Source organism: Aythya fuligula, chromosome 29 (genome assembly GCF_009819795.1).
Source record: "Aythya fuligula isolate bAytFul2 chromosome 29, bAytFul2.pri, whole genome shotgun sequence".
In the NCBI taxonomy this organism is placed as follows: Eukaryota; Metazoa; Chordata; class Aves; order Anseriformes; family Anatidae; genus Aythya; species Aythya fuligula.
The window spans coordinates 2,242,742-2,264,619 of NC_045587.1; the positions used below are offsets into that span (position 1 = coordinate 2,242,742).

The 21,878-nt window shown below is 68.1% G+C and overlaps 5 protein-coding genes across 5 annotated transcripts; 3 read left to right on the forward strand and 2 right to left on the reverse strand.

The window, feature by feature from the left end:
* Positions 1 to 311: 311 nt before the first annotated feature.
* On the reverse strand, positions 312 to 7,493 carry NACA (nascent polypeptide associated complex subunit alpha). Its single transcript, XM_032204768.1, has 8 exons — positions 7,426 to 7,493; positions 6,994 to 7,065; positions 2,176 to 2,261; positions 2,004 to 2,081; positions 1,384 to 1,530; positions 1,161 to 1,289; positions 650 to 772; positions 312 to 441 (listed from the first exon to the last, which is right to left on the reverse strand). Exons 2-8 carry the CDS (start codon positions 7,061 to 7,063, stop codon positions 427 to 429), a joined length of 648 nt encoding a protein of 215 aa, XP_032060659.1. The 5' UTR covers positions 7,064 to 7,065; positions 7,426 to 7,493; the 3' UTR covers positions 312 to 426.
* A 242-nt stretch (positions 7,494 to 7,735) lies between these two features.
* On the reverse strand, positions 7,736 to 10,555 carry PRIM1 (DNA primase subunit 1). The gene is made up of 13 exons (XM_032204825.1): positions 10,453 to 10,555; positions 10,150 to 10,307; positions 9,789 to 9,895; positions 9,606 to 9,679; positions 9,257 to 9,393; positions 9,133 to 9,191; positions 8,945 to 9,054; positions 8,761 to 8,852; positions 8,532 to 8,676; positions 8,391 to 8,460; positions 8,228 to 8,313; positions 8,043 to 8,141; positions 7,736 to 7,945 (listed from the first exon to the last, which is right to left on the reverse strand). The coding sequence occupies exons 1-13, from the start codon at positions 10,553 to 10,555 to the stop codon at positions 7,926 to 7,928; spliced, it is 1,260 nt and encodes a 419-aa protein (XP_032060716.1). The 3' UTR covers positions 7,736 to 7,925.
* Positions 10,556 to 11,340: 785 nt separating this feature from the next.
* Positions 11,341 to 12,594, forward strand: LOC116499874 (retinol dehydrogenase 7-like). Its single transcript, XM_032204724.1, has 4 exons — positions 11,341 to 11,668; positions 11,746 to 12,004; positions 12,080 to 12,243; positions 12,392 to 12,594. Exons 1-4 carry the CDS (start codon positions 11,341 to 11,343, stop codon positions 12,592 to 12,594), a joined length of 954 nt encoding a protein of 317 aa, XP_032060615.1.
* A 1,232-nt stretch (positions 12,595 to 13,826) lies between these two features.
* Positions 13,827 to 15,643, forward strand: LOC116499875 (retinol dehydrogenase 16-like). Its single transcript, XM_032204725.1, has 4 exons — positions 13,827 to 14,154; positions 14,232 to 14,490; positions 15,101 to 15,264; positions 15,426 to 15,643. The coding sequence occupies exons 1-4, from the start codon at positions 13,827 to 13,829 to the stop codon at positions 15,641 to 15,643; spliced, it is 969 nt and encodes a 322-aa protein (XP_032060616.1).
* Positions 15,644 to 17,203: 1,560 nt separating this feature from the next.
* Positions 17,204 to 18,670, forward strand: LOC116499876 (retinol dehydrogenase 16-like). Its single transcript, XM_032204726.1, has 4 exons — positions 17,204 to 17,525; positions 17,603 to 17,861; positions 18,207 to 18,370; positions 18,441 to 18,670. Exons 1-4 carry the CDS (start codon positions 17,210 to 17,212, stop codon positions 18,668 to 18,670), a joined length of 969 nt encoding a protein of 322 aa, XP_032060617.1. The 5' UTR covers positions 17,204 to 17,209.
* The last annotated feature ends 3,208 nt before the right edge of the window (positions 18,671 to 21,878 follow it).

Sequence of the window (21,878 nt, forward strand, 5' to 3'; positions counted from 1 at the left end):
GGGGGCAGCGGGGCCGTGGGAGGCCCCCAGGCAGCGCCCTGTGGAGCCACGGCCCCGCGCCTCCTGCCCCGCTCCCCTCTCACGGGCCGTGGGTCCCCACCGAGAGGCCAAGACCGGACCCCCGGGGCCTCCCCCCGAGGCTCTGGACCAGGCGTGAGAAAGGAAACGGGGCGCGGGCAGGTGCTCTTCCGCCCCGGCAGGACACGCCGGGGGTATCGGGGCCGGGATCTCCCCGAGAGGAAGGCTCCACCCTGGGGCCTCAGCTAGCCGGGAAGGGCCGGCAGCAAGGCCAAAAGCGAGGGGGGAAAGGGTTTCACCAACAATAAGCCACAACTTTTATTAATGGATAGAAATAGTACAAATTTTAAATTTAGTTGCATTTTACTTTTCTCTGAAACACCAAAAAAGGCTCCTCCCTGCTGATGGCTACATCGTCAACTCCTGCGGAGAGAAAGAGGAGTCAGGAGCCAGGTCCCAGCCCCCCCCCCACGCCCCCTGCCCTGCCCCGCACAACCCCAAGCTCTCGCTCTGCTCGTCCCCGCAGGAACGCCGTGCCGTGGCGGTACACATGCGTCTCTCACCCAGGGAATCCCACTTCCAACCCCGCTCCCTCCCCAGCCCCCCAGATTTCCGGGCTGCCGACACTCACCATTATAGCATTTACAATATCGTTACTGTTGTTCTTCAGGGCACGGACTGCCTTCGCTCGGGACACGTTCGCCTGAGACATGACCAGCTCAATGTCTTTCACCTCCACACCGGTTTCGTCAACCTGAGGAGACAGAGCCCGGGGCTGACTGAGCTGAACGCAGTTTGCTCCGTGCCCAGCAGAGGAAAATGGGATCGCGTGGATCGAGGTCACTCCTGCTCAGGCCCCAGGAAGCTTTGGGGCAAGCCCCAGCCCTGCAGACACTCCTCTGGCAGGGACTGGGACCAGACCCTCCGGGGTAAGCCCCCACACCTCCTTTTGCCCCCGAGGCAAGGGAAAGGAAAGGAAACCTCGTGTCTTAACACCACCTCTGGGGGCAGCTGGGGAGGAGGCTCAGGCGGGACTGGCAGGTAACGCCACGAGCCTGCAAATCCAGCCCCTGCCTCCGGAGCTCCCCGGGGCACCTCTGGGCTGGCGCCCGGCCCCACAATGCTACACAGGGAGGGCTCACCTCTTCTTCCTCGCTCTCCTCCTGCACAGTGGGGGTCTGTGTGTTCTCCTGGATGTTTGAGACAGCTTCTCCCTGCACTTTGAACTTCTCGGCGGCTGCCAGCTGGGCCTGCTGGGACAGGTCTTCGATCTGCAGGAGGGAAGGAGCGTGAGCGAGGCCAGCCCTGCGCGGCGGGGGGGAGCCAGCCCTCGCAGCTCAGCAGCCGGCCACGCGGCCAGCTCACCTTCGCTTCGCCGAAGACTATGTAGGTGTCTGAGGCTGGGCTCTTGTACACGTCTGGCTTTGTGATGACGAAGAGGATGTTCTTGGATTTCCGGATGGTGACCCTGGTGACTCCTGTGACCTGGCGAAGGCCCAGCTTAGACATTGCCTGGAAAACAAGCGAGGAAGGGAATGAGGCGAGGAGCTCCTGAGGCAGCTCAGCCCCGCTCATCTGCTGCCCAGGGGCCCCGTCCAGCAACCGCAGCCCTCACGCACAGGGCAGCGTGCGTTTTGGAGCTGCCCACGGGTGTTATTTTCGACTGACACAGCGCTGGGAGCCTGGGGGGGGGAGCACTCGCCCCCAACGTCCAGCACAGGTCCACACCACGACCCGGAGCCACTCCAGCTGCAAGGACTGTGGCTGTGACCAGGGGCATTCCCCAGCCTCGGGGCATAACGAGGGCGGAAAATCATGCAAAAATCTCCTGCTGTGGTGCCAGGGCAGGAGGAGAGGGGCTGCTGTCCCCAGCAGGTTTGTGAGGTGAGCACCCGAACACCCAGGGACCTGAGCCAAGCCCAACCCTGAGCCGAGCCCAGGCTGTTTGCTGCAGACAGCTCTGGCCCGTCCGCCTCCCACCTCACCTTCCGTGCTTTCTTTTCACTCCGGCTCTGTTTTGCTTTGCTGACGGGTTCTTCATCTATTTCAGCCGCTGCTGCAAGCTGCGAGGAGAGCAAACGAGAGGGAGCGGTGACAACCCTGTGGTGGTGCTGGGGGCTCTGCCCCGGCCAGGCACGTGTCCCTCCTCCTCCCTACCTGCGCCTGCTGTGTCGTGGCCTGTGTGGAGTCTTGCTCTTCGAGCTCTGGGACGGATTCATCGCTGTCAGACTCTGTTCCGGACCCTACCGAAAGAAATGTGTCAGCTTCCCCGCTCAGAACCCTGCACGGGGCAGCAGGAGGGCCTGGGGACACACGGAGCCGCGCTGCCTCGGCGTGAGCAGCGCCGCTGGTGCCGTGAGGTGCTGGCACAGCCACAAGTTCCACCCCAGCTGCGTTTCATCCAGCGGGGTTGAGCAATACCTGGCGGGAGGAGCTCTCCCTGCAAACGCAGCAGGACAGCACCGGGCACGAGCTGCCTCCTCCCGACACTCACTGCATGGAAACTCCCCGAGAGCGGCCAAAAAACCCGCACCAGGGCCGTGCCCCGTGGGGCTCCCCGGTGCCTGGGGGCTCACTGCAACACTGAGGCCCCGGGTTCAAGGACGAGCACCCGGCAGCAGCACCCCTTGGGGCTCCTGGCACTGCGGGAGCTGACGACGCGGCGAGCAAACGAGCCCCAGCTCACCACGTGCTCGGGGCTGAGTGCCCGGGAAGCCCCGGGGGCCATCAGCTCCCGCAGCGCGCGATCCCCTCGCACACCACGGCGTGGATTTTTTTGATCTGCAACGTGGCAGCGCCCAGAGCAGAACCGGGCACCTCCAGCCCGCGGGGCAGGCTGAGCACCATGCTCTCATGCAGCTGTTACCTCAATTCCGTCCCGTTTCCTTCTCGGGGAGGGGTCTCTGCATCCCGGGCCGCACCGAGCCCGCAGCAAAGGCCTGCGCAGGCTGCGGGGGGGGCACCTGGGGGCCGCCAGCGGTCCGGGGCCCCCCTCAGCACACAGCAGACACAAGCACGCGGCTCCCCGCGGGGTTTGAGCGTGAAGCCAGCTCAGGCAGCAGCCGCCACGCCCGCACGCAGGCCACACCGTGCTCCGTGCCCCACAACACGCCGTTAGTGCCGCCGCACGGGGCCGGCAGCGCCCCGTGGGCAGCCTTGGGCTCGGTCCTGCCTCCGCCGCACCACGGGGGTCCCGTGGGGGGGGGTTGAGGGGAAGGGGTTAGTATCTGGTGGGCAGCCAGTGACACTCCATGCACACACAACCGGGGCCGGCTGATACCCTTGTCGTTCCTCAGCACGGGCGGCTTGGCTGCGGGAGCCGGGGGGGCCGCAGCGGGGGCCGCAGGGGCTCGGGGGGAGAGGTCCACCAGGACGGGCTGCAGCGGCGGCTCGGCAGCGGGCGCCTCGGGGGGGAGCAGGGGGGGCAGGTCGTCGTCGTCGTCGTCCTCCACGGTGGCTTTCGCGGGAGTTTTGGCCGGGGGGGGGCGCGGGGCCGGCTTGCTGGCCTTAGCCGGGGGGGGCTGCTTCTTGCCGGGGGCAGCAGTCGGCACAGGGGAGGCGGGGGGGGCCAGGTTGCCCCCCGGTGCGGCAGCGGGGGGGTTGGCTTCTGGTTTTGGGGGCGCGGGGACGGCGCGATCGGCTGGAGGCTTTGGGGGGGCAGCAGAAGCAGGAGGCTGAGTGCCGGGAGCTGCTTTGGCTGCCGGGGGGGCAGGGGGGGCCGTGGGGCTCTTGGGAGGCGCTTTGGCTGCAGGAACTGGGGCAGCAGGGGCAGAGGGCGCAGCGGGGGCAGCGGCCGGGCTCTTGGGGGGCTTCTTGCCCGCAGGGGGGGCGGCCGGAGCTGGGGCAGCTGCAGGAGCTGGGGCACTGGGGGCAGCTGGGGCAGCAGCCGGGCTCTTGGGGGGCTTTTTGGCTGCAGGGGGGGCAGCCGGAGCTGGGGCAGGGGGGGCAGGAGCAGCGCCCTTGGGGGGAGTTTTGGCTGCCGGGGGGGCAGGGGCAGGGAGCGGGCTCTTGGGAGCTGCTTCGGCCGCAGGGGGGGCAGCTGCAGCCGGGGATGCTGCAGGAGCTGGGGCAGGGGGGGCGGCAGCGGGGCCCTTTGGGGGCTTTTTGGCTGCAGGGGGGGCGGCTGGAGCAGCCCCTGGTGGTGTGACAGGAGGGGGGGTGGCAGGGGGGGCATCGGCTGGGCCCTCGGGAGCCGCTTTGGCTGCAGGGGGGGCGGCCGGAGCTGGTGGGGCCGCAGTAGGGGGGCTTGAGGGAGGAGATTTGGGGGCAGCAGGGGCTGGGGGGGCAGCAGGAGGTGGTGTGGCAGGAGGGGGGCTCGAGGGAGATTTGGGGGCAGCAGGGGCTGGGGGGGCAGGGAGCGGGCTCGCAGGAGCCGGGGGGGCTGCAGGGGCTGGGGGGGCATTGAGAGGGCTCAGAGGAGCAGGGGGGGCCACAGGAGGTGGTGCGGCAGTAGGGGGGCTCAAGAGAGGAGATTTGGGGGCAGCAGGGGCTGGGGGGGCAGGGAGTGGGCTCGCAGGAGCTGGGGGGGCAGCAGGGGCCGGGGGGGCACCGAGAGGGCTGGGAGGAGCAGGGGGGGGCGCAGGAGGGGTGGCTGGCGCTGCTGACACGGGCACGGCCGGTGGGAAGCCGGCAGGAGCAGCGGGCGCAGCAACCCCCGGAGCCGCCGGCGGTGCTGGGGGGGGCACGGCGGCGGCTGGGGGGGGTTGGGGCTGGGCGACGGCACCGGGGTCGGGGCTCCCGGGAGGTGCCGGGGCTGCGGGGGCTGCCAGGGCAGGGCCCCCAGGCTGGGTGCCAGTCCCCGGAGCTGCCGGGGGCAGCAGAGGGACGGGGGCTGCGGGCAGCGGGCCCTGGGGGGCCGCAGAGGGGCTCCCGGGGGCCCCCCCTGGTGGTAGCAGCGGGGCCAGCGCCATGGGGGCTGCCAGGAAGACGGGGGGGCACGGGGGGGCGGCCAGGGGGGGCTGGGGGGCGGCAGGAGGCAGCGGCACCGCTGGGGCCGGGAAGGGGCAGACGGGGGGAGCGCCCGGGCTCTGGGTACAGAGCGGGGGGGCCCCCACGGGACAGGGGGGGGTGGGAGCAAGAGCAGCCGGGGCTGCCCCAGGGCTGAGGGGAGGGGCGGGGGCAGGAGAGGGGCGAGGGGCTGAGGCCATGGAGGCTCCTACGGGGCTGGGGGGGGCAGCGGGGGGGCCGAGAGCTGCTGGAGGACGGACGGGACTCGGTGGGGACGGCCCCACAGCGGGGGGGGACACCGGGGGGGGGAGTCCCGGGGCCACGGGGCCGAGCGGGACAGCGGCGGCAGGGCCTGGGGAACCCGGGGCCGGAGGGGGGGAATTAAGGGGAAGGGGCAAGGCTGGGGCGGGGAGCTGGGGGGGCACGGAGGAGACGGGAAACGCCGCGGCGGGGACCACGGGGGGGGACAGGGGGACCGGGGCCAGCTCCCCGGGGGCAGCCTGGGCAGCGGGGCCAGGGGCCGAGGGCAGAGGAGCGAGGAGAAGAGCTGAGGGAGAGAAACAGAGCGCTGCCGTCAGAGCGGGGCGGCCCCGCGGGCCCGGGGGGACCCCGCGGGGCAGGGACGGGGACAGGGCCCCCCCGCCAGCCCCAAGCCTCACTGGGGGGGGCGGCCAAAACCCAGCCCCAGCCTTCGGGGAGCTGCGGGGTCAGGGGCAGCCCGGGAATGTCGGAGTGCACGGGGCTCCTTCGGGGGGTTGGGGGACGCCCCGGCACCGTGCGGGGCTCACACGGGGCGGCCCCGGGCAGCGGGAGCTGAGGGGTGAGGACGGGGAATGGGGGCAGGGCCCCCCCAGCTCGCAGACGGCCCCCACCCCGCGCCCCGCAGGCAGGGCAGGGCCGGGCGGCGCTGGGCGGGCCCGGTGGGACCAGCAGCACCGGTCAGGGGAGCAGAACCAGCCCCGCGGGGGGGGCCGGGCCCCCAGCAGGAGGAGGATTTGGCACTTGGTGTCCCAGCCCGGCTCACACAGCCCCAAATTTCCCCCCCCCCCCGCACCCCCCCACGGGTGCCTCTCACCGCGTCCAGGAGGAAGGAGCCGCGCTGGGGCTGTGCAAACGCTTCCCCAGTTACCCCAGGGCCACTCGGGGGTCCCAATCCTCACCCCCCCGCTGCCCCCCCCGCAGGGAAGGCTCCGGGCAGCCCCCTCCGTGCGCGGGGCCCCCTCCTTTGCCGTCCCCCCCCCGGGGGCACCACGCGCGGTCCCCGCAGGGCAGCCGCACCCCCGGGGGTCTCCCGGTGACCGCCAGCCCCCCGTGGCGGGGCGGAGGCCGCTGCCCCTGTCCCATGTCACTGCCCAGGGACAGCCCCCGGTGACGGTGTCACCAGCCGAGCCGTGCTCGTGGCCGCCTTCCCCCGGCCTCACCGGGCTCCGTGAGGCTGAGAGGGAGAAACGGGGATGGAGACGGGGGGCTCGGTGCCCCCCCGGCACCGCTGCCGCCCCCCAAGCCTGCTCCTGGCGGCAGGAGGCGGTGACGGGGGCTCCCCGCCCGCACCCCCGGGCCCCGCAGCTTCTCCCACGGCCCCCAGATCCCCCCCACCCGCGGCAGGGCCCCCTCTGCCCCTCGGTTGCCGGGGCCGGGGCACGGTGTCACGCAGCACATCCCCGAGACGGCCCCGTGCCGTGCTGCCGGGATGGGCCCCGGTCACCGTCAGCGGCCCCCTCGCGTCTTCCCCACCTCGTTGTGAGAATCGGCCCCGAAAGCACCGAGCGGGGCTGTCGCGACACCTCCCCGGGTACCGGGGCACGACGCGGGGCTGGCGACGAGAGCCTCCCGTACTCACACCCGGTGCCGCGGCACTCACCGCGGTCCCGGCCCCAAACCCCCCCCCCGAGAGGCCCCGGCTGGGCTCAGGCAGCGCCCGCAGCCACCGGCACGGCCCCGAGCACGGCCCCGCAGCGCTGCCGGTCCCCCCCCCGTTCATCCCGGTTCATCCCGGTTCGTCCCCGGCCCCCCCCCCGCCGCGCTCACCTGTCTCAGCCTGCGGCTGCGGCAGCTCCTGCTCCGTGGCCGGGACGGTTTCTGTGGCTTCTCCAGGCATCGCTGCGCCCACCGGGGAAAGCAAAACGGCACCGGGCTCGCGGCGGCACCGGGACCTGCCCGGGGGGGGGCCGCCGGGAGCTCCCCCTGCCCGCACCACCGGCGCTCGGCCCCCCCGGCAGCCCCCGGAGGCCTCCCGGTACCGGCGGCTCCGCTCCGCCGCCCCCCCAGGCCCCTCCCGGCCCCCGCCGGTCCCCCCCGGTCCCCTCCCGGTCGCCCCCGGTCCCGTCGCCCCCCTCCCCACCGCCTCCCGGGTGCCCCCGGCGGCCTCGGCCCCGCCGCCATCGCCCCTCCCGCGCCCTCCCCCCGGGCCCCGGTGCCCCGCGGGGGCGGATGGCGGCGGATGGCGGCGGCGGCGCTCACCGTGCGGGGAGCGGGGCCCAAGATGGCGGCGGAAAGAGACCGAGCGGCTGGCGGCGCGACTTCCGGAAGGGCCGAGCGCTTCCGGGACACGGGGCAGCGCCCCCACCCCCGCCCGGCCCCGGGGCCGCGCACAAAGGTTCCGGGGCACGGACGGTCCGGGGGGGGGAGCGGGAATGGGGCCCTGGGGGGGTCCCGGGGGTCCCACCCCAGCCCCGCGGTGGGAGGGCGGCCCAGGGAGGCAGGCACGCGGCTGACCAAAATTTTTTTAATGGAAAATGGGGTAGAAAACGTTCAAAAAGTACAAAAGGCGAAAACAGGGTAAAAAAAAGGGTACAAAAAATACAAAAGGCACAAACTGCGGCGGTCGGAAGGGAGCCGGGGAAATCGGCCGGGGGGCGTCAGGGCCCTGCCCCACGGCAGCGGGCCCCCACGGGCGGCAGGCAGGTCCCTCGCTGGCCCCACGGCAAGGACGGGGGCTGCCACCGCGCTCCCCAGCAGCGTCAGAAATCACCTTGCAGGTCTGGGAAGGGGAGAAACGAGGAGTTTTACAGAAAAAGAGCAGAGCCACAGGGCCCCTCCAGGTCCCCAGGCTGGCTGTTTTTCCTCCCGGTGCTTACCACTTCGCTGGAGCCGCTCCCCCCTCCGGGCTCGCTCCATCTCCTCCAGGAACTGCTCGAAGACCCGCACGTACGGCGCCAGGCTCGTCCTCTTGTAGTCTGCAGGAGCAGAGGGGGCTGAGCAGGAGCAGGAGCCCGCCGCTGGGGTGGGGACCCCCCCACGTCCCGGCCGCGGCCCCCCTCACCCCGCACACGCCGCTTTGGCTCCGTCTCTCCGCCGTCCTCCTGTTCCCCGTCATCGCCGGCCGCATCCAGCTCGTGGCACAGGGAGCTGCGGGCGATATTGGGACGTGGCAGGGGCTGCTGGCAGAGCCAGGACCCACCCGGGGACCCCCTCTGCTGGCCCACCTGATGGTGGGGACGGCAAATGGGTCGAACTGGTCCAGCCTCTGCAGATCCAGCGGCACCGAGATGCGGCCTGCAAGAAAGGGGAGTCGCTGCCGGAGGTGGCCGGCCCCACGTCCCGGCCCTGCAGGCGGCCAGACTGACCTGTTTTGGGGTGGACGCTGAAGGGGCTCTTCAGCAAGTGCCCGACGCCTTTGCTGACGTTGATATCAAGGCGCGGGAAGCAGTACTGCAGCATGATCTCCCAGTCTGCGTAGCATGGTGCGCTCTTCCCGGTGCTTGCTGCCCGCTGCAGGGACGGGGGGGGTCAGGGGGCAGCCGCAGGGGCTGCAGCACCCACCCCTCACCCTATTACAGCCCCTTGGGAGCTCACCCGCGTCCGCTCCATCCTGCCCTTCAGCAGCTCCCAGCGCTGCACCGAGTCTCGCTTCTTGGGGAAGTCGCCCTGCAGCTGCTCGCGGTGCTGTGCCCGGTGGTTAAGGCTGATCACAGCTGCTGCCAGCCCCACTCCCCTGCGCGGACCCTCCCCTGGCCCTGAGCCGCTGCGGGAAGGATATCCTCCGGGACGAGGGCCAGCACCTTGTCCCAGCGCTCCGGGCTGCCCAGGATGTCCTGGCCCACCAGTGCGTACTCCTCGAAGTATTTCTCCACCACGTTCACCGACCGCCTGCAGAGGAGGAGTGGGGAGAGGCTCAGCGCCCCGTGGCCGGCGGCTGCGGGGCCGGGCAGGCGCGTCCCCACCGACCTGATGAAGGGGTGGATGGGCTCCGAGAGGTTCACTTTCTTCACGGTCTCTGCTCCACCCTGGGGGGACAGCGGTGCTCAGCGCGGGCGAGGCGGGCAGGGCTGCCCGGTCCCCACGCACCCACCTTCACCAGCGTCAGGTACTCCACGGCGGCCGCGCGCAGCGCCGGGGACCACTTCCGCACCGCGTCGTCGCACACCCAGCAGTGGACGCCTCTCCGGCCCGAGTACACCCACAGGCGGTGCTTCATGCCCAGGTCCTCTGCGGGGGGAACAGCCGGGCTGCGGGAGCGTGCTGGCACGGGTGGCACTACAGCCCCGCCGGGAGAACCCCCTGGGTGCCAGCTCTGCTCCCGCTCCAGCCCCGCAGCAGCTCCCCCAGCCCCCTCTTCAGGGCATCGCTGCAAGGGGCAGCAGGGTCTGGATGCGTCCCCGATGCACGGCAGGGGCTGTGGGGTTCCCGGGATCCCTCACCCACGAGCGCGCGGTCGATGACGCGAACAGCGATGGTCATCAGGGTCCAGCACTTGGAGCAGATCTCGGCCGAGCTGGGGGCAGAGCGCAGCAGGTCAGGGGGGCGCTGTGGCCGTGCCGTGCCCCTCCCCAACTATTCCACCTTGTTGGGGCCGGGGCCACGCTGCCAGCGCCCCCGGTAACCTGCAGCACGTCCGGACGTCGTCGTAGTCCGTCATGTCGATGTCGAAGACCAGCTCCTTCTCCACGGGCTGGAAGGCCCCCAGGTGCACCGTGTTGTGCTGGCTGGGCTGTGGGGCACGACCGGCTCAGCCCCACCGGGGGGCACAGAGGGGGGGCCGGCATCCTCCCGCAGCCCCTGGCCGGTCGGGGAGCCCGGTGGGAGCGGGGTTTGGGGTGTCGAAGGGGAGGTTGGACGCGGTGCTGGGGGACGTGGTTTAGCGGGTGACGGTGGCGGCAGGGGACGGTCAGACCGGGTGATGCTGGGGGGCTTCTCCCCCCCTCAATGACCCTGCTTTGGGGGTTTTGGGGTTGTGCGACTCACCCGGTGGGAGTAGACGGCCCCGATGTCGATCTTGTAGGGGTTCATCTTCTGCAGCTCCCGCTCCAGCTCCTGGGGGCTGCCGAAGGACTGGAAGCGCACGTAGACATCGTCCCGCAGCGTGAAGGAGAACTCCCGCAGCTGGAAGTAGTTCTTCGCCGCTGGAAGGGGGGGGGGGGGGGGGCACGGACGGGGTTGGCCGGGGGGGGGGGACCGGCACGGAGCGACCCCCGCCCCGTTCCCCCCGTTCCCTCCCGGGCCCAGCCCCGCCGGCCCCGTCCTGCCCGCGCCCCCCCCGCCGCTCACCGCCGCCGTAACCGAGCCAGCGGCCGTAGGCGCCGTGCGGGAAGAGGCGGCGGTAAAACACCGGGAGCAGCTCGGGCAGCGCCGCCGGCTCGAACCGCGCCATGGCGCCGGGCGGCGGGCGGGAAGCGGCGGCACCGCCTGAGCCCGGGGGCCGCCGGGAGCTGGGGGGCGGCACCGCCAGGGCGGGGGGGGCACGGAACGGGACGGGACGGGACGGGACGGAGCGGGGGGGATGGCACGGGGGGGCTCGGGGGGGCAGGGCACCCGGCACAGACCGGGCACTGCCGCCTGATACGGCTCGGCTCGGCTCGGTTCGGGAACGGGTGCGTGAACACCCGACATAGCCCGGACCGGCTCGGCTCGGCTCGGCACGGCACGGCACGGCCGGGCGCTGCAAAGTCTGTCCCAGTCCCGTCCAGCACGGCTCGGTTCGGTTCGGGAGCGGCCGCTCGAGCACCTGATATATCCCGGACCGGCTCGGCACGGCACGGCCGGGCACGTCCCAGTCCCGTCCAGCACGGCTCGGCTCGGCTCGGTTCGGGAACGGGCACTGCAGAGCCTGACACGGCCCAGAACGGCACGGAACAGCACGGCTGGGCACTGCCAAGCCCACCCCAGTCCTGCACGGCCCGGCTCGGTTCGGCACCTCCCAGAGGGGCACGGGCAGGGCACGGGGCTGCAGCGAGCCCCGGCGGCCGGGGAGGGCCAGGGGGGGCTCGGGGCGCCCCGGGGAGCTCAGCCCCTGGCTCCGCCCGCGGTCATTGCCCGGTCCCGGGGGTCCAAGGTCGGTGTGGGCCTGATCCAGTGCTTGCGGCTGCAGCAGCGCCTTCCCCGCTCGCCCCCCGAGCGTCCCCGCTCCGCTCGCTGAGCCCTGAACTCCTGCCAGGGATGGGGCCGTGGCTGTGGCTGTGGCTGGTGGCGGTGCTGGCGGGGCTGTTGTGGCTGCGGCGCTGGCACCGGGAGCGTCAGACGGTGCCCAGCCTCTCGGAGAAGTTCGTGCTGATCACGGGCTGCGACTCGGGCTTCGGCAGCCTGCTGGCACGGCAGCTGGATGCGCGGGGGCTGAGGGTGCTGGCGGGCTGCCTGACGGAGCCGGGGGCCGCCAGGCTGCGGGCGGCCACCTCGCAGCGCCTGCAGACCGTCCTCCTGGACGTCACCTCCAGCGCCAGCATCGCCGCCGCCACCGCCTGGGTGCGGGAGCGCGTGGGTGACCGAGGTAGGACGGGGGGACACGGCTGGGGCTGGGGGCACGGCAAGGGATAGAGAGCCTGTGTCACCCCATCCCCTCCCCAGGGCTCTGGGGGCTGGTGAACAATGCTGGGATCTTCCACCCGGTTGGCCCCAACGAGTGGCTGAGCAAGGACGACTTTGTCAAGGTGCTGAACGTCAACCTGGTCGGCCTCATCGAGGTGACGCTGAGCTTCCTGCCCCTGGTGCGCAGAGCCCGGGGCCGGGTGGTCAACGTGGCGAGCATGGTGGGGCGCATTGCCCTGGTGGGAGGGGGGTACTGCCCCTCCAAGTACGGCGTGGAGGCCTTCTCCGACAGCCTCAGGTACCCCCAGTCCCAGCCCCCTGTCCCTCTCCCAGCCCCAATCCCTGCTGCACTGCGCTCACTGCTGCCTTCCAGGCGTGAGCTCCTGGATTTCGGGGTGAAGGTGTCCATCATTGAGCCTGGCTGCTTCGGGACCAACATCCTGGACTCTGCTGAGGCGAAGCAGAGCATCGTGCGGGCGTGGGACCGCGCGCCCAGCGAGGTCAAGCAGGAGTACGGGCAGCAGTACTTCCAGGCCTGTGAGTGCGGGTGCCAGGGGCTCCAGGGGGCTGTGGCTGGGATCCTGCGGCAGGGGAAGGAAAACAAAACACTCTGCCCTCACTGGGTTAAATCTCAGTGTGGCACGGGGCGCCCAGCCAGCTCCTGCTTCTCTCTTCCCCTTTGCAGACAACAGCAATTTTCAGCATTTCATCACCACAGCCAACCCCAAGCTCTCCCTTGTCACCAACGCCATGGAGCACGCGCTGACGGCCAAGTACCCGCGCACTCGCTACGGGTGCGGTCTGGATGCCAGACTCTTCTACATCCCCCTGTCCTACCTGCCCAGCGCCTGGGCTGACCGCCTGCTCGCCACCAGGAGCACCTTGTAGTGTGCTAAGGGCACAGCCGGTGCCCGGCACGGTGCTGCTCATGGCCCCCCCGGCATCAGGCGTGCGTCCCGGGCCCCGCTGGCTCCAGTCGGTTGTTGACGGTTGCACCCATTTCATAGAAAGCAACACTGCCCCGAGTGTCTTCGTGTGTTGCGTAGCCACTGTCGCTGCCTCGCCCCCGCCCACTACTCTTTGCTCTCGGGGGTTTCACGCTGCACAAAGCAGCAAGGAACAGGGGCAGCCTGGTTCGCCAGGAGGGAAGGGGAGGACAGGGGCATCCCTGGGGATGGGGTGAGGCATCAAACACTGCCAGGCAGAGGAACGACCACAGGGACTGGGAGGACTGTGAGGGACTGAAGCTCCTTCCTGGCCCCAGAAGACCCCAGTGCGGTGCTCGCCCCACTCTTGGGGCAACACAGCTCAGCCCTCGCTGGCCCCAGGCTCCACAGGGGCTGTCCCCCGCTCCCCTCTGATGCCCTCTGTGTGCAGGGGGAGCAGCCAGGGGGCTGCATCAGGCAGGGGGGAGGACAGGTCCGTGGGGTGCCTGTGTGGGCGCAGACCCAGCCAAAACCCCAAGGACCAAAGACAAAAGCTGCAGCAGGACGTGCTGCAGCCCCGTGCCAACAACAGGCTGCCCCTGGGCTGGTTTGCAAGGGGGCAGGGGGGAGGCTCAGCGATGCCGCGGGGAGTGCAGGAATGATTTGTGGGCACTGTCTGTGCAGGCGTGTGCCTACAAGCTCAGCGCAGCTTCTTGTTGCTCTCCAGCTCTGGTTCCCAGAGCCACCAGATGCCCGTGATAAAAGCAGAAGTGAGCGGCGTTAGGAAACGCAGTGCCTGCTCCTTCAGGCTCCTTCCGTAATGCTGCCGTAAGACGCGGCCCAGGGCAGTGCCTGCAGCGAGACGCCTCCAGCACGCCCCAGCTGCCGACACCAGAACGGGGCAGGCAACCACCACACTCCTGCCCAGGACCCAGCCTGGAAAGGGACGCACCGTGGGGCTGAGTCCCCTGCCTGTGCCTCCCCAGGCTCGGCTGCAGCCTCAGCCACTGGCACAGCGCCGTGTGCCCCTGATCCGGCCCCACCACCGGCACTGATTTACCGAGCCCTGCAGGGCTGGGCAGGTCCAAGGTCGGTGTGGGCCTGATCCAGTGCTTGCGGCTGCAGCAGTGCCTGCTCCCACTCACCCCCCGAGCGTCTCCGCTCCGCTCGCTGAGCCCTGAACTCCTGCCAGGGATGGGGCCGTGGCTGTGGCTGTGGCTGGCGGCGGTGCTGGCGGGGCTGTTGTGGCTGCGGCGCTGGCACCGGGAGCGTCAGACGGTGCCCGGCCTCCCGGAGAAGTTCGTGCTGATCACGGGCTGCGACTCGGGCTTCGGCAGCCTGCTGGCACGGCAGCTGGACGCGCGGGGGCTGCGGGTGCTGGCGGGCTGCCTGACGGAGCCGGGGGCCGCCAGGCTGCGGGCGGCCACCTCGCAGCGCCTACAGACCGTCCTCCTGGACGTCACCTCCAGCACCAGCATCGCCGCCGCCACCGCCTGGGTGCGGGAGCGCGTGGGTGACCGAGGTAGGACGGGGGGACACGGCTGGGGCTGGGGGCACGGCAAGGGGTAGAGAGCCTGCGTCACCCCATCCCCTCCCCAGGGCTCTGGGGGCTGGTGAACAACGCCGGGATCGCTATCCCCACTGCCCCCAACGAGTGGCTGAGCAAGGACGACTTTGTCAAGGTGCTGGACGTCAACCTGGTCGGCCTCATCGAGGTGACGCTGAGCTTCCTGCCCCTGGTGCGCAGAGCCCAGGGCCGGGTGGTCAATGTGGCGAGCGTGATGGGCCGGATTGCCTTCTTCGGCGGGGGGTACTGCCCCTCCAAGTACGGCGTGGAGGCCTTCTCCGACAGCCTCCGGTAAGTCCACGTGCAGAGCCCGCTGCTGGTTCTTCAGGCTGCTTCGCTTCTCTGGCAGAGCCTTCATCTGCGCAGACCCCTTCCTCTGCCACCCCTAGCAAGCACATGTGGGCTTGTTGGAGCTGCTGCCACCAGATGCACGAGGAGGGCCTTTGGGGACGCAGCGCCCACCCACACGGTGTGCTGCCCACTGCTGGCAGCCTCCGCTCTGGTTCAGCCCAGAACATGCGGAGGCAGCCCAAGGGAGGGGATGGTGAAGGATGTGGCAGGGCTTTGATTTCGTTCCCCCGCATACTGGATCTGCTTGGCTGCAGGGGAGGCTGCTGGCTGCAGGCTGACACCACCTGCCTGGGCAGGGAACCTCCTGCTTGGACCTTGCCCCTGCTCCAGATCCCGGGGGAACGTCCCCGAGGTCTGTGCTGACCCCATCCCATCCAGGCTCTGCAAACATTTGCTCACGAACCGCCTCGGACGCGTGCTGGGGCTGGCACGGGGTGTGCTGGCGTGTTCAGGATCCCCCCACAGTCCCCTGTCACGAGGCTGCCGTGCATCCTGCGCGGCCCCGTGCTGGCTGCCGGAATCTGGTCCCACGGGGCTCGGACCCTTCCAGGCTTGAGATGCGCCACTTCGGGGTGAAGGTCAGCATCATCGAGCCAGGCTACTTCAAGACAGCAATCACCAGCGCTGAGAACCTGGAGAAGTGTTTTCTTAGCACCTGGGAGAAGGTCTCGGATGAAACGAAAGCAAGCTACGGGGAGAATTACTTGAAGGACTGTAAGTACACCACCTTGAAGCTAAAGCCACGGTCCTCCCTCCCCGAAGCCAAAGCCCACCCCGGGGCAGCAGGGTGTCCAGCCGCCCTGAGAGCCAGTGGAGCCAGTCAGTTGCCTTTGGCACGAGGCTCAGCACCCGCCCGGCCCCTTCTGCCTCTGCAGTTCTGGCAGGAGCCAAGAAGATGCACAAGAGGTGCAACTCCAACCTCTCGCTGGTCACGGACTGCATGGAGCACGCGCTGACCAGCCGCTACCCGCGCGCCCGCTACTCGGCCGGCTGGGACGCCAAGCTGCTCTACATCCCCCTCAGCTACCTGCCCTCCTCCCTCGCTGACGTGATCCTGACCTGGTCCTACCCCAAACCTGACCAGAAAGCCTGAGGTCGCTGCAGACAGCAGCAGCCAGGGGCTGAGATCTGGCATCGCCCCGCAGCTGAAGCCGTGCGGAGAAGTTCCTAAATTCCTAGCTCGGCCTACATCCTGCAACTCGCTGTCACCTGCTAGCAAACAGGTTTGCTGCTGAATAAAGACAATATTCTCTTCCCTTCACGGCAGGGCTTTTCTTTCCAGCTGTGCCCCCTCCCTCAGACAGCGCACCGAGGCCATGCCCCTGCCTGCACCAGGAGAGACAGGACAGAGGTGTTGGCACGGCCTTGTGAGCCTCTCCGCCCGCACCAGCCCCTGCTCACTTCACTGTGCCCTGGTGCTGGGGACACCCAGGTGCCACGAGATACAGCAGTCGGCTCCGTGCCCCACGGGCAGAGGGGCTGGGAAGGGGACTGAGCACTGCAGCAGGCAGCCAGGGGAGCCCCCAGCCCCGCTTTGCTGCTCTGAGCTCACCCCAGCCCCTTCGCCGCTTGCCCCGAGTAAAGGGGACAAAGCAGCCGCCCCAGGGCTTCTGAGCTGGGCAAACTCAGCCCAGCGCTGTGTCCAGAAGGGTCCAAGCTAGCTCTGCCAGCACAGGCAGCTACCGGAGGCCAAAGCAGAGCTCCCAGCACGTGGATCTGTGCAAGATGAGGCAGTGAATTGCAATTAAGAAATGGAGTTTTATCACGGGAGCTGGTGCAATCCAGCCTCTTCTGCAATTCGGGTTTCTGGCTCTTCCCCCAGCTGCTGCTCAATACCTGGGCTGGGGCTGGTGCACACCAGCCTCTATTTATACAGCCCCCACACCAGGATGGGCTGCGACAGACCTTCACTGAGTGGGACCAGAGCAGCACAGGTCCTGCCCAGGTAACCCCGGGGTTGGGGCCGCAGCGTTCACAAGGGGCAGCTCCTCTGGCTGGGTCAGGCACATCTGGAGGGAGGATCAGGAAGGGTCGGACACAGCTGGCTCAAGGGCATCCAAACACTGCTATGGCAGGAGCTTGCTCTGAGGGGGAGGTGAGGTGGGCTCTGCTCTGAAGGTCCCCAGCCCATCGTGCTGCTGCAGGGACAGTGGCAGAGCGGCGTCACGATCAGGGGGAGGACAGCAAGGCTCCACCAAAAACATGTCCTTGGTGCTTCTTAGTCACACTGAGGACAAAAGCTCGTGTGTAAGAGGGCCAGAAGGAAACAGCCACCGAGTGCTGAGCAGAACGGGTGGTTGGGGTCTGAGGGAGATGCGGGGCCCAGGTAGGACAGAGAGCCTTGAACCCGTACCTGCTGCGAGCGTGCCCACCCGAGGAGCACTGGCTGCAACAGGCTCCCACGGGCAGCAGCCAGCCGGGAAGTGCAGGGCCTCACACCTGAAATCCAAAGACCACCCAGCACCAGGGAAAAGCCCCTAAGGCTTCGTACTCAGGAGAGCCGTCCGATGGCTGAAACTAACAGCTCCCGAGGCGCAGCGGCAGCTGCTCCAACCCAGACGCCACCAGTCCCTGACCGCTCCCCAGGACCCAGCCTTCACCCCAGGGCAGCGCACGGGACACTGCCTCTTCCTTCCCCCAGAGCCGAGCTCCAGCAAGGATGTGGCTGTGGCTGGCGGCGGTGCTGGCGGGGCTGTTGTGGCTGCGGCGCTGGCACCGGGAGCGTCAGACGGTGCCCGGCCTCTCGGAGAAGTTCGTGCTGATCACAGGCTGCGACTCGGGCTTCGGCAGCCTGCTGGCACGGCAGCTGGACGCGCAGGGGCTGCGGGTGCTGGCAGGCTGCCTGACGGAGCTGGGGGCCGCCAGGCTGCGGGCAGCCACCTCGCAGCGCCTGCAGACCGTCCTCCTGGACGTCACCTCCAGCGCCAGCATCGCCGCCGCCACCACCTGGGTGCGGGAGCGCGTGGGTGACCAAGGTAGGACGGGGGGACGCGGCTGGGGCTGGGGGCACGGCAAGGGGTAGAGAGCCTGTGTCACCCCATCCCCTCCCCAGGGCTCTGGGGGCTGGTGAACAACGCCGGGATCGCTATCCCCTCTGCCCCCAATGAGTGGCTGAGCAAGGACGACTTTGTCAAGGTGCTGGACGTCAACCTGGTCGGCCTCATCGAGGTGACGCTGAGCTTCCTGCCCCTGGTGCGCAGAGCCCGGGGCCGGGTGGTCAACGTGGCGAGCGTGATGGGCCGGATCGCCTTCTTCGGCGGGGGGTACTGCCCCTCCAAGTACGGCGTGGAGGCCTTCTCCGACAGCCTCAGGTATGGGGGAGGCCAGCCTCATCCCACTAGGGGCTCCTATGTGCTGGGCAGCTGTGCCCTGCTTTCCCCATGTGGGACTTTGAGTTGTGCCCAGCTGCCTCCCATCCCCGCAGCTGAGATGAGCATTGAGCCACGGGGAGGGTTTGTGAAAGATGTCCCTGCGGGTTGGGAAACTTGGGCAAGGCTGGAGCCAGCGGTTGTGCAAGCAGAGAAGGGTTTTGAGGAACCCCAGGGAGAGGCGAGGGCTCCCCAGCTGCCACCTGGGGAACAGAGAGGTGTCAGTGGGGTCCCCATTGCCTCGCAATGCCTGGTCCCTGGGGTGCTGATGGCCCCCCCCCCGGCCAGGCGTGAGATGCGCCCCTTTGGGGTGCAGATCTCCATCATCGAACCCGGTGGCTTCCAGACGGGGATGACCGACCCCGGGGGGCTGGTGAAGGCCTTGCAGCACCTCTGGGAGAGGCTCCCAGCGGAGATCCAGGCAGCCTACGGCCCCCACTACCTGGAGACCTGTGAGTATCCCCTCTCCCCACCCCTCACACCCCCGGGGCTGTGCTGCTGACCCCCATTTGTCCCCCCCAGATGCCCGGTACATGGCCCTGCTGCACCGCCTGAGCAGCTCCCGCCTGTGCATTGTCACCAGCTGCATGGAGCACGCACTGCTCGCCTGCTGCCCCCGCAGCCGCTACACGGCCGGCTGGGACGCCCGGCTCGCCTTCCTGCCGCTCAGCTACTGCCCGGCCTGGCTCTCCGACACCATCAGCGCTTTTTTCCTGCCCATCCCAGCCGGGGGGACACCTGCACGCCCCTGAGACGTGTGTCTCTGTCCGTGTTACGCTGCTCAATAAAGCTGGTGGGAAGGGGGCTTCCCATGGCGAGCTCCATCCTCAGAGCTGGGGATGCAGTCCTGGGCCACCCGCTCTGCTCAAGGCACACCCAAGTTTTTCCCAGAGCAGCTGTGAGCATCAGGGCCGTGGAGACAGCTCTGCCCCGACAGCCCTGCGGGGGTCCCGCAGTGTCCTTTTGGGCAGCAGCAGCCTTCCTCGGCTCTCCCACCTCCCCAGACACCAGACCCCAAGGACACCTCGCACAGCTTGGTGTGTGGGGTGCAGACACCGGTCCCCTGGCCACCAGCCGTGGCCTGCAGGGAGGACAACCCCAGTGCAGCCTCCCTCCAGGCTTTTATTTGGTTTTGGGGGGTATTTAGGGCCAAACGCTTACCCGCATGCCAGACCCACAGGCTCCAGAGCTGCCGCATGGTTCTGTAGTGCTCTGGGTGCCTTTATCCTTAGCTCACTACCTCCCTCAGCTGCTGAGAGCTGGCTAGGAGCACCCGGGCAGCCTTCTCAGTGTGCCCTTAAGCACAGGGGGAGAAATCCCCAGCCGCCAGCTCCCGGCTTCATCCGAGCAGTCAGGGACCGGCCCCATGCAAAGCCCCCAGAGGCACAGCCCCGCTGTCTGCAGGCTCCCCTGGCACCAAGTGGCTGTTGCTGGGTTTCGGCACATCAGCTGCGTGGGCGGTAACTCACATCTTTTATAACCCTAATTAAGGGCTGATTAGCGATGATCAGCTGGGAGACAAGCCCCTTAGGTTGTGCACTTGCCTGCAGGGTAAGAGCAGCGTTACCAGCAGCCTGGCTCCCACCCACCCGAGTCCCACGGTGCTTCTCCCTCGGGTGCAAGAGCAGGACAGCGCCGGGGCGAGAAGCCAGACAGGGAGCAGCCTGCACGGCACCACGTCCCTGCACATCCCCAGGGGCTGCAGAGCACAGCGACGATGCTGGGCAGCACTGGGAGAATGGCTGGTCCCAGAGCAGCCCTGCCTGCAGCCGGCAACCATGAAGTACAAATCCCACGGGAATTTTGGGCCCAGATTCAGCCCCGTGGGGTAAAAGCTCCAGCGGGGCTTCAAGTCTCTCGAGTGCCGGTGCCCCAGGGACACCCCCCCCCAGCTGAGCTCCCCCAGCTGCCCCTCCCGCCCTGCCCTGAGCCCTGGAGCGGTGCCTTTCCGGAGAGGAAGCGGCCTCTTATCCCATTTATCTCCAAACAAATGGGAGAAGCAGGCCCCTGGAGAGGGTGGGGGCCCCTTGGGCTCGCTGCAGACGGTCACGTTTGGGTGCCGGTGGCCTTGAAGCATCCCAGCAGAGATCGGGAGTAGCCAAGCTGCCTGCCCCAGCATGTGTCCTGCTCCCAGCAGCACAGCTGGCTTGGAAATGCCACCAGCTCCTGCAGCTGGAAGTCCTGGCTGGGATCGGGCAGCCCTAAAATGCCCCAGGAAAGCCTTAGGTCCCTCGGGTTGCTCTTGATCCAGCCCCTGCAGGGTCACCTGTGTCACTCAGTCCTTCCTGCTGCGTGTACCAATGCTTTTGCTCTTCACAGACAGGTCTGGTCCTTACACAGAATCACACAGAATTGTCTAGGTTGGAAGAGACCTCAAGATCACCCAGTCCAACCTTTGACCTAACACTAACAAGTCCTCCACTAAACCATATCACTAAGTTCAACATCTAAACGTCTTTTAAAGACCTCCAGGGATGGGGACTCCACCACTTCCCTGGGCAGCCCATTCCAATGTCTAACAACCCTTTCGGTAAAGAAGTTTTTTCTAACATCCAACCTAAACCTCCCCTGGCGCAACTTTAGCCCATTCCCCCTCGTCCTGTCACCAGGCACGTGGGAGAACAGACCAACCCCCACCTCGCTACAGCCTCCCTTGAGGTACCCATAGAGAGCGATAAGGTCGCCCCTGAGCCTCCTCTTCTCCAGGCTGAACAAACCCAACTCCCTCAGCTGCTCCTCATAGGACTTGTTCTCCAGGCCCCTCACCAGCTTCGTCGCCCTTCTCTGGACTCGCTCGAGCACCTCCATGTCCTTCTTGTAGCGAGGGGCCCAAAACTGAACACAGTACTCGAGGTGCGGCCTCACCAGAGCTGAGTACAGGGATACAAGTCCTGTTCCAAGTACAAGTCCTTCCCTAAGCCCTTGGGAAATAAAATGCCAAGACAAGGAGCTTGCCAGCCCACAGTGCATAGTGTTTGTGCCATCAAAGCTGGATCACATGCGCCAGTCTTAGAATCTGAGGGAGATGAAAACAAATAAATGCCCCCGAGGCCCTCATGCTGGTGCCTGGCCCTGCAGGGCAGAGCACCGCGGCTGCAGCTGGGCAGGACAGAGTCCAGGGGCTGTTGGGGCTGGACCAGCTTCTCACCCCCTCACCCCCTCAGCATCAGCCCCTGCTGGCCGTGGCTGCAGTGTGTGGCCTGCATCCAATTCCTGCCTTTCCCATGGGCTTGCAGAGGGCAGTAACTCCCCTCAGCTCACCTCCTCTCGCCTCAGTTTCATGATGTGTTTCATGGAAACAAAACCGCATCCCTGCCCTGCTGGGAAGGTGCAGCCACAGCAAAGGATGAGCCTCCCGGCCCACGGCACAGCATGGCATCCCTGTGCCAGCTGCGGGGCAAAGCGAACCCCACGGTGCTTGGGGGTGAGACCAAAACCCCGAGTTCCCCTTTGCAAACAGAGGCTGGGACCCTGTGGGGCCGGGGTACCTGCTCGCTGGGGTCGCTGGCGACTGGCCTGTTGTTGTGCAAGGGCCGACTTATCAGTGCCGTATGCTTCCCTGTTCCAGCCGTGCCTTCCTTCCGAGCCGATTGTTGATCACAATGTCTTGTCTGCACTTGAAAAGGAGATTTCCTGCAATTGTTTTGCAGGACTTGCAGCTCGATGCAAAACGTTCTGCCTATCAGCCCCCTCCCCAGCATAGGGGCAAGGCTAAAGCCCCCTCCCTTCCCCTGCAAAACTGCCAGGCAATCATGTTGGGTTGATTAATTGCTGCCTGGCCAGAGGTGTTGCTGTGGAGATAGCCATCTGCAGCGAATTCCGACAGCTGAGGAGGAATCGCGACTCCAGCTGCCCCCAAGCCTAAAATCCTGGCTCAGAGGCAGTGCCCTGGGGGATGTGGCTGCTCTGCCCCCTCAGCAGTGTGCTGTGTCCCCAGTGTGCTGATTTTGGGCTCTTTCC

What these genes read in the sequence shown, in the direction of transcription:
- NACA (XM_032204768.1), bottom strand. Translation starts at nt 7,063, where the DNA reads ATGCCTGGAGAAGCCACAGAAACCGTCCCGGCCACGGAGCAGGAGCTG. An exon ending in GCAGCCGCAGGCTGAGACAG is followed by an intron (nt 2,262 to 6,993) that starts GTGAGCGCGGCG and finishes TTCTTTCGGTAG; the next exon opens with GGTCCGGAACAGAGTCTGAC. An exon ending in GTGAAAAGAAAGCACGGAAG is followed by an intron (nt 1,531 to 2,003) that starts GTGAGGTGGGAG and finishes CTTGTTTTCCAG; the next exon opens with GCAATGTCTAAGCTGGGCCT.
- PRIM1 (XM_032204825.1), bottom strand. Translation starts at nt 10,555, where the DNA reads ATGGCGCGGTTCGAGCCGGCGGCGCTGCCCGAGCTGCTCCCGGTGTTT. An exon ending in GGGCCGTCTACTCCCACCGG is followed by an intron (nt 9,896 to 10,149) that starts GTGAGTCGCACA and finishes CGTGCCCCACAG; the next exon opens with CCCAGCCAGCACAACACGGT. An exon ending in CCCATCCACCCCTTCATCAG is followed by an intron (nt 9,055 to 9,132) that starts GTCGGTGGGGAC and finishes CCTCCTCTGCAG; the next exon opens with GCGGTCGGTGAACGTGGTGG.
- LOC116499874 (XM_032204724.1), top strand. Translation starts at nt 11,341, where the DNA reads ATGGGGCCGTGGCTGTGGCTGTGGCTGGTGGCGGTGCTGGCGGGGCTG. An exon ending in GCCTTCTCCGACAGCCTCAG is followed by an intron (nt 12,005 to 12,079) that starts GTACCCCCAGTC and finishes GCTGCCTTCCAG; the next exon opens with GCGTGAGCTCCTGGATTTCG. An exon ending in GCAGCAGTACTTCCAGGCCT is followed by an intron (nt 12,244 to 12,391) that starts GTGAGTGCGGGT and finishes TCCCCTTTGCAG; the next exon opens with ACAACAGCAATTTTCAGCAT.
- LOC116499875 (XM_032204725.1), top strand. Translation starts at nt 13,827, where the DNA reads ATGGGGCCGTGGCTGTGGCTGTGGCTGGCGGCGGTGCTGGCGGGGCTG. An exon ending in GGAGCGCGTGGGTGACCGAG is followed by an intron (nt 14,155 to 14,231) that starts GTAGGACGGGGG and finishes TCCCCTCCCCAG; the next exon opens with GGCTCTGGGGGCTGGTGAAC. An exon ending in GCCTTCTCCGACAGCCTCCG is followed by an intron (nt 14,491 to 15,100) that starts GTAAGTCCACGT and finishes GGACCCTTCCAG; the next exon opens with GCTTGAGATGCGCCACTTCG.
- LOC116499876 (XM_032204726.1), top strand. Translation starts at nt 17,210, where the DNA reads ATGTGGCTGTGGCTGGCGGCGGTGCTGGCGGGGCTGTTGTGGCTGCGG. An exon ending in GCCTTCTCCGACAGCCTCAG is followed by an intron (nt 17,862 to 18,206) that starts GTATGGGGGAGG and finishes CCCCCCGGCCAG; the next exon opens with GCGTGAGATGCGCCCCTTTG. An exon ending in CCCCCACTACCTGGAGACCT is followed by an intron (nt 18,371 to 18,440) that starts GTGAGTATCCCC and finishes TGTCCCCCCCAG; the next exon opens with ATGCCCGGTACATGGCCCTG.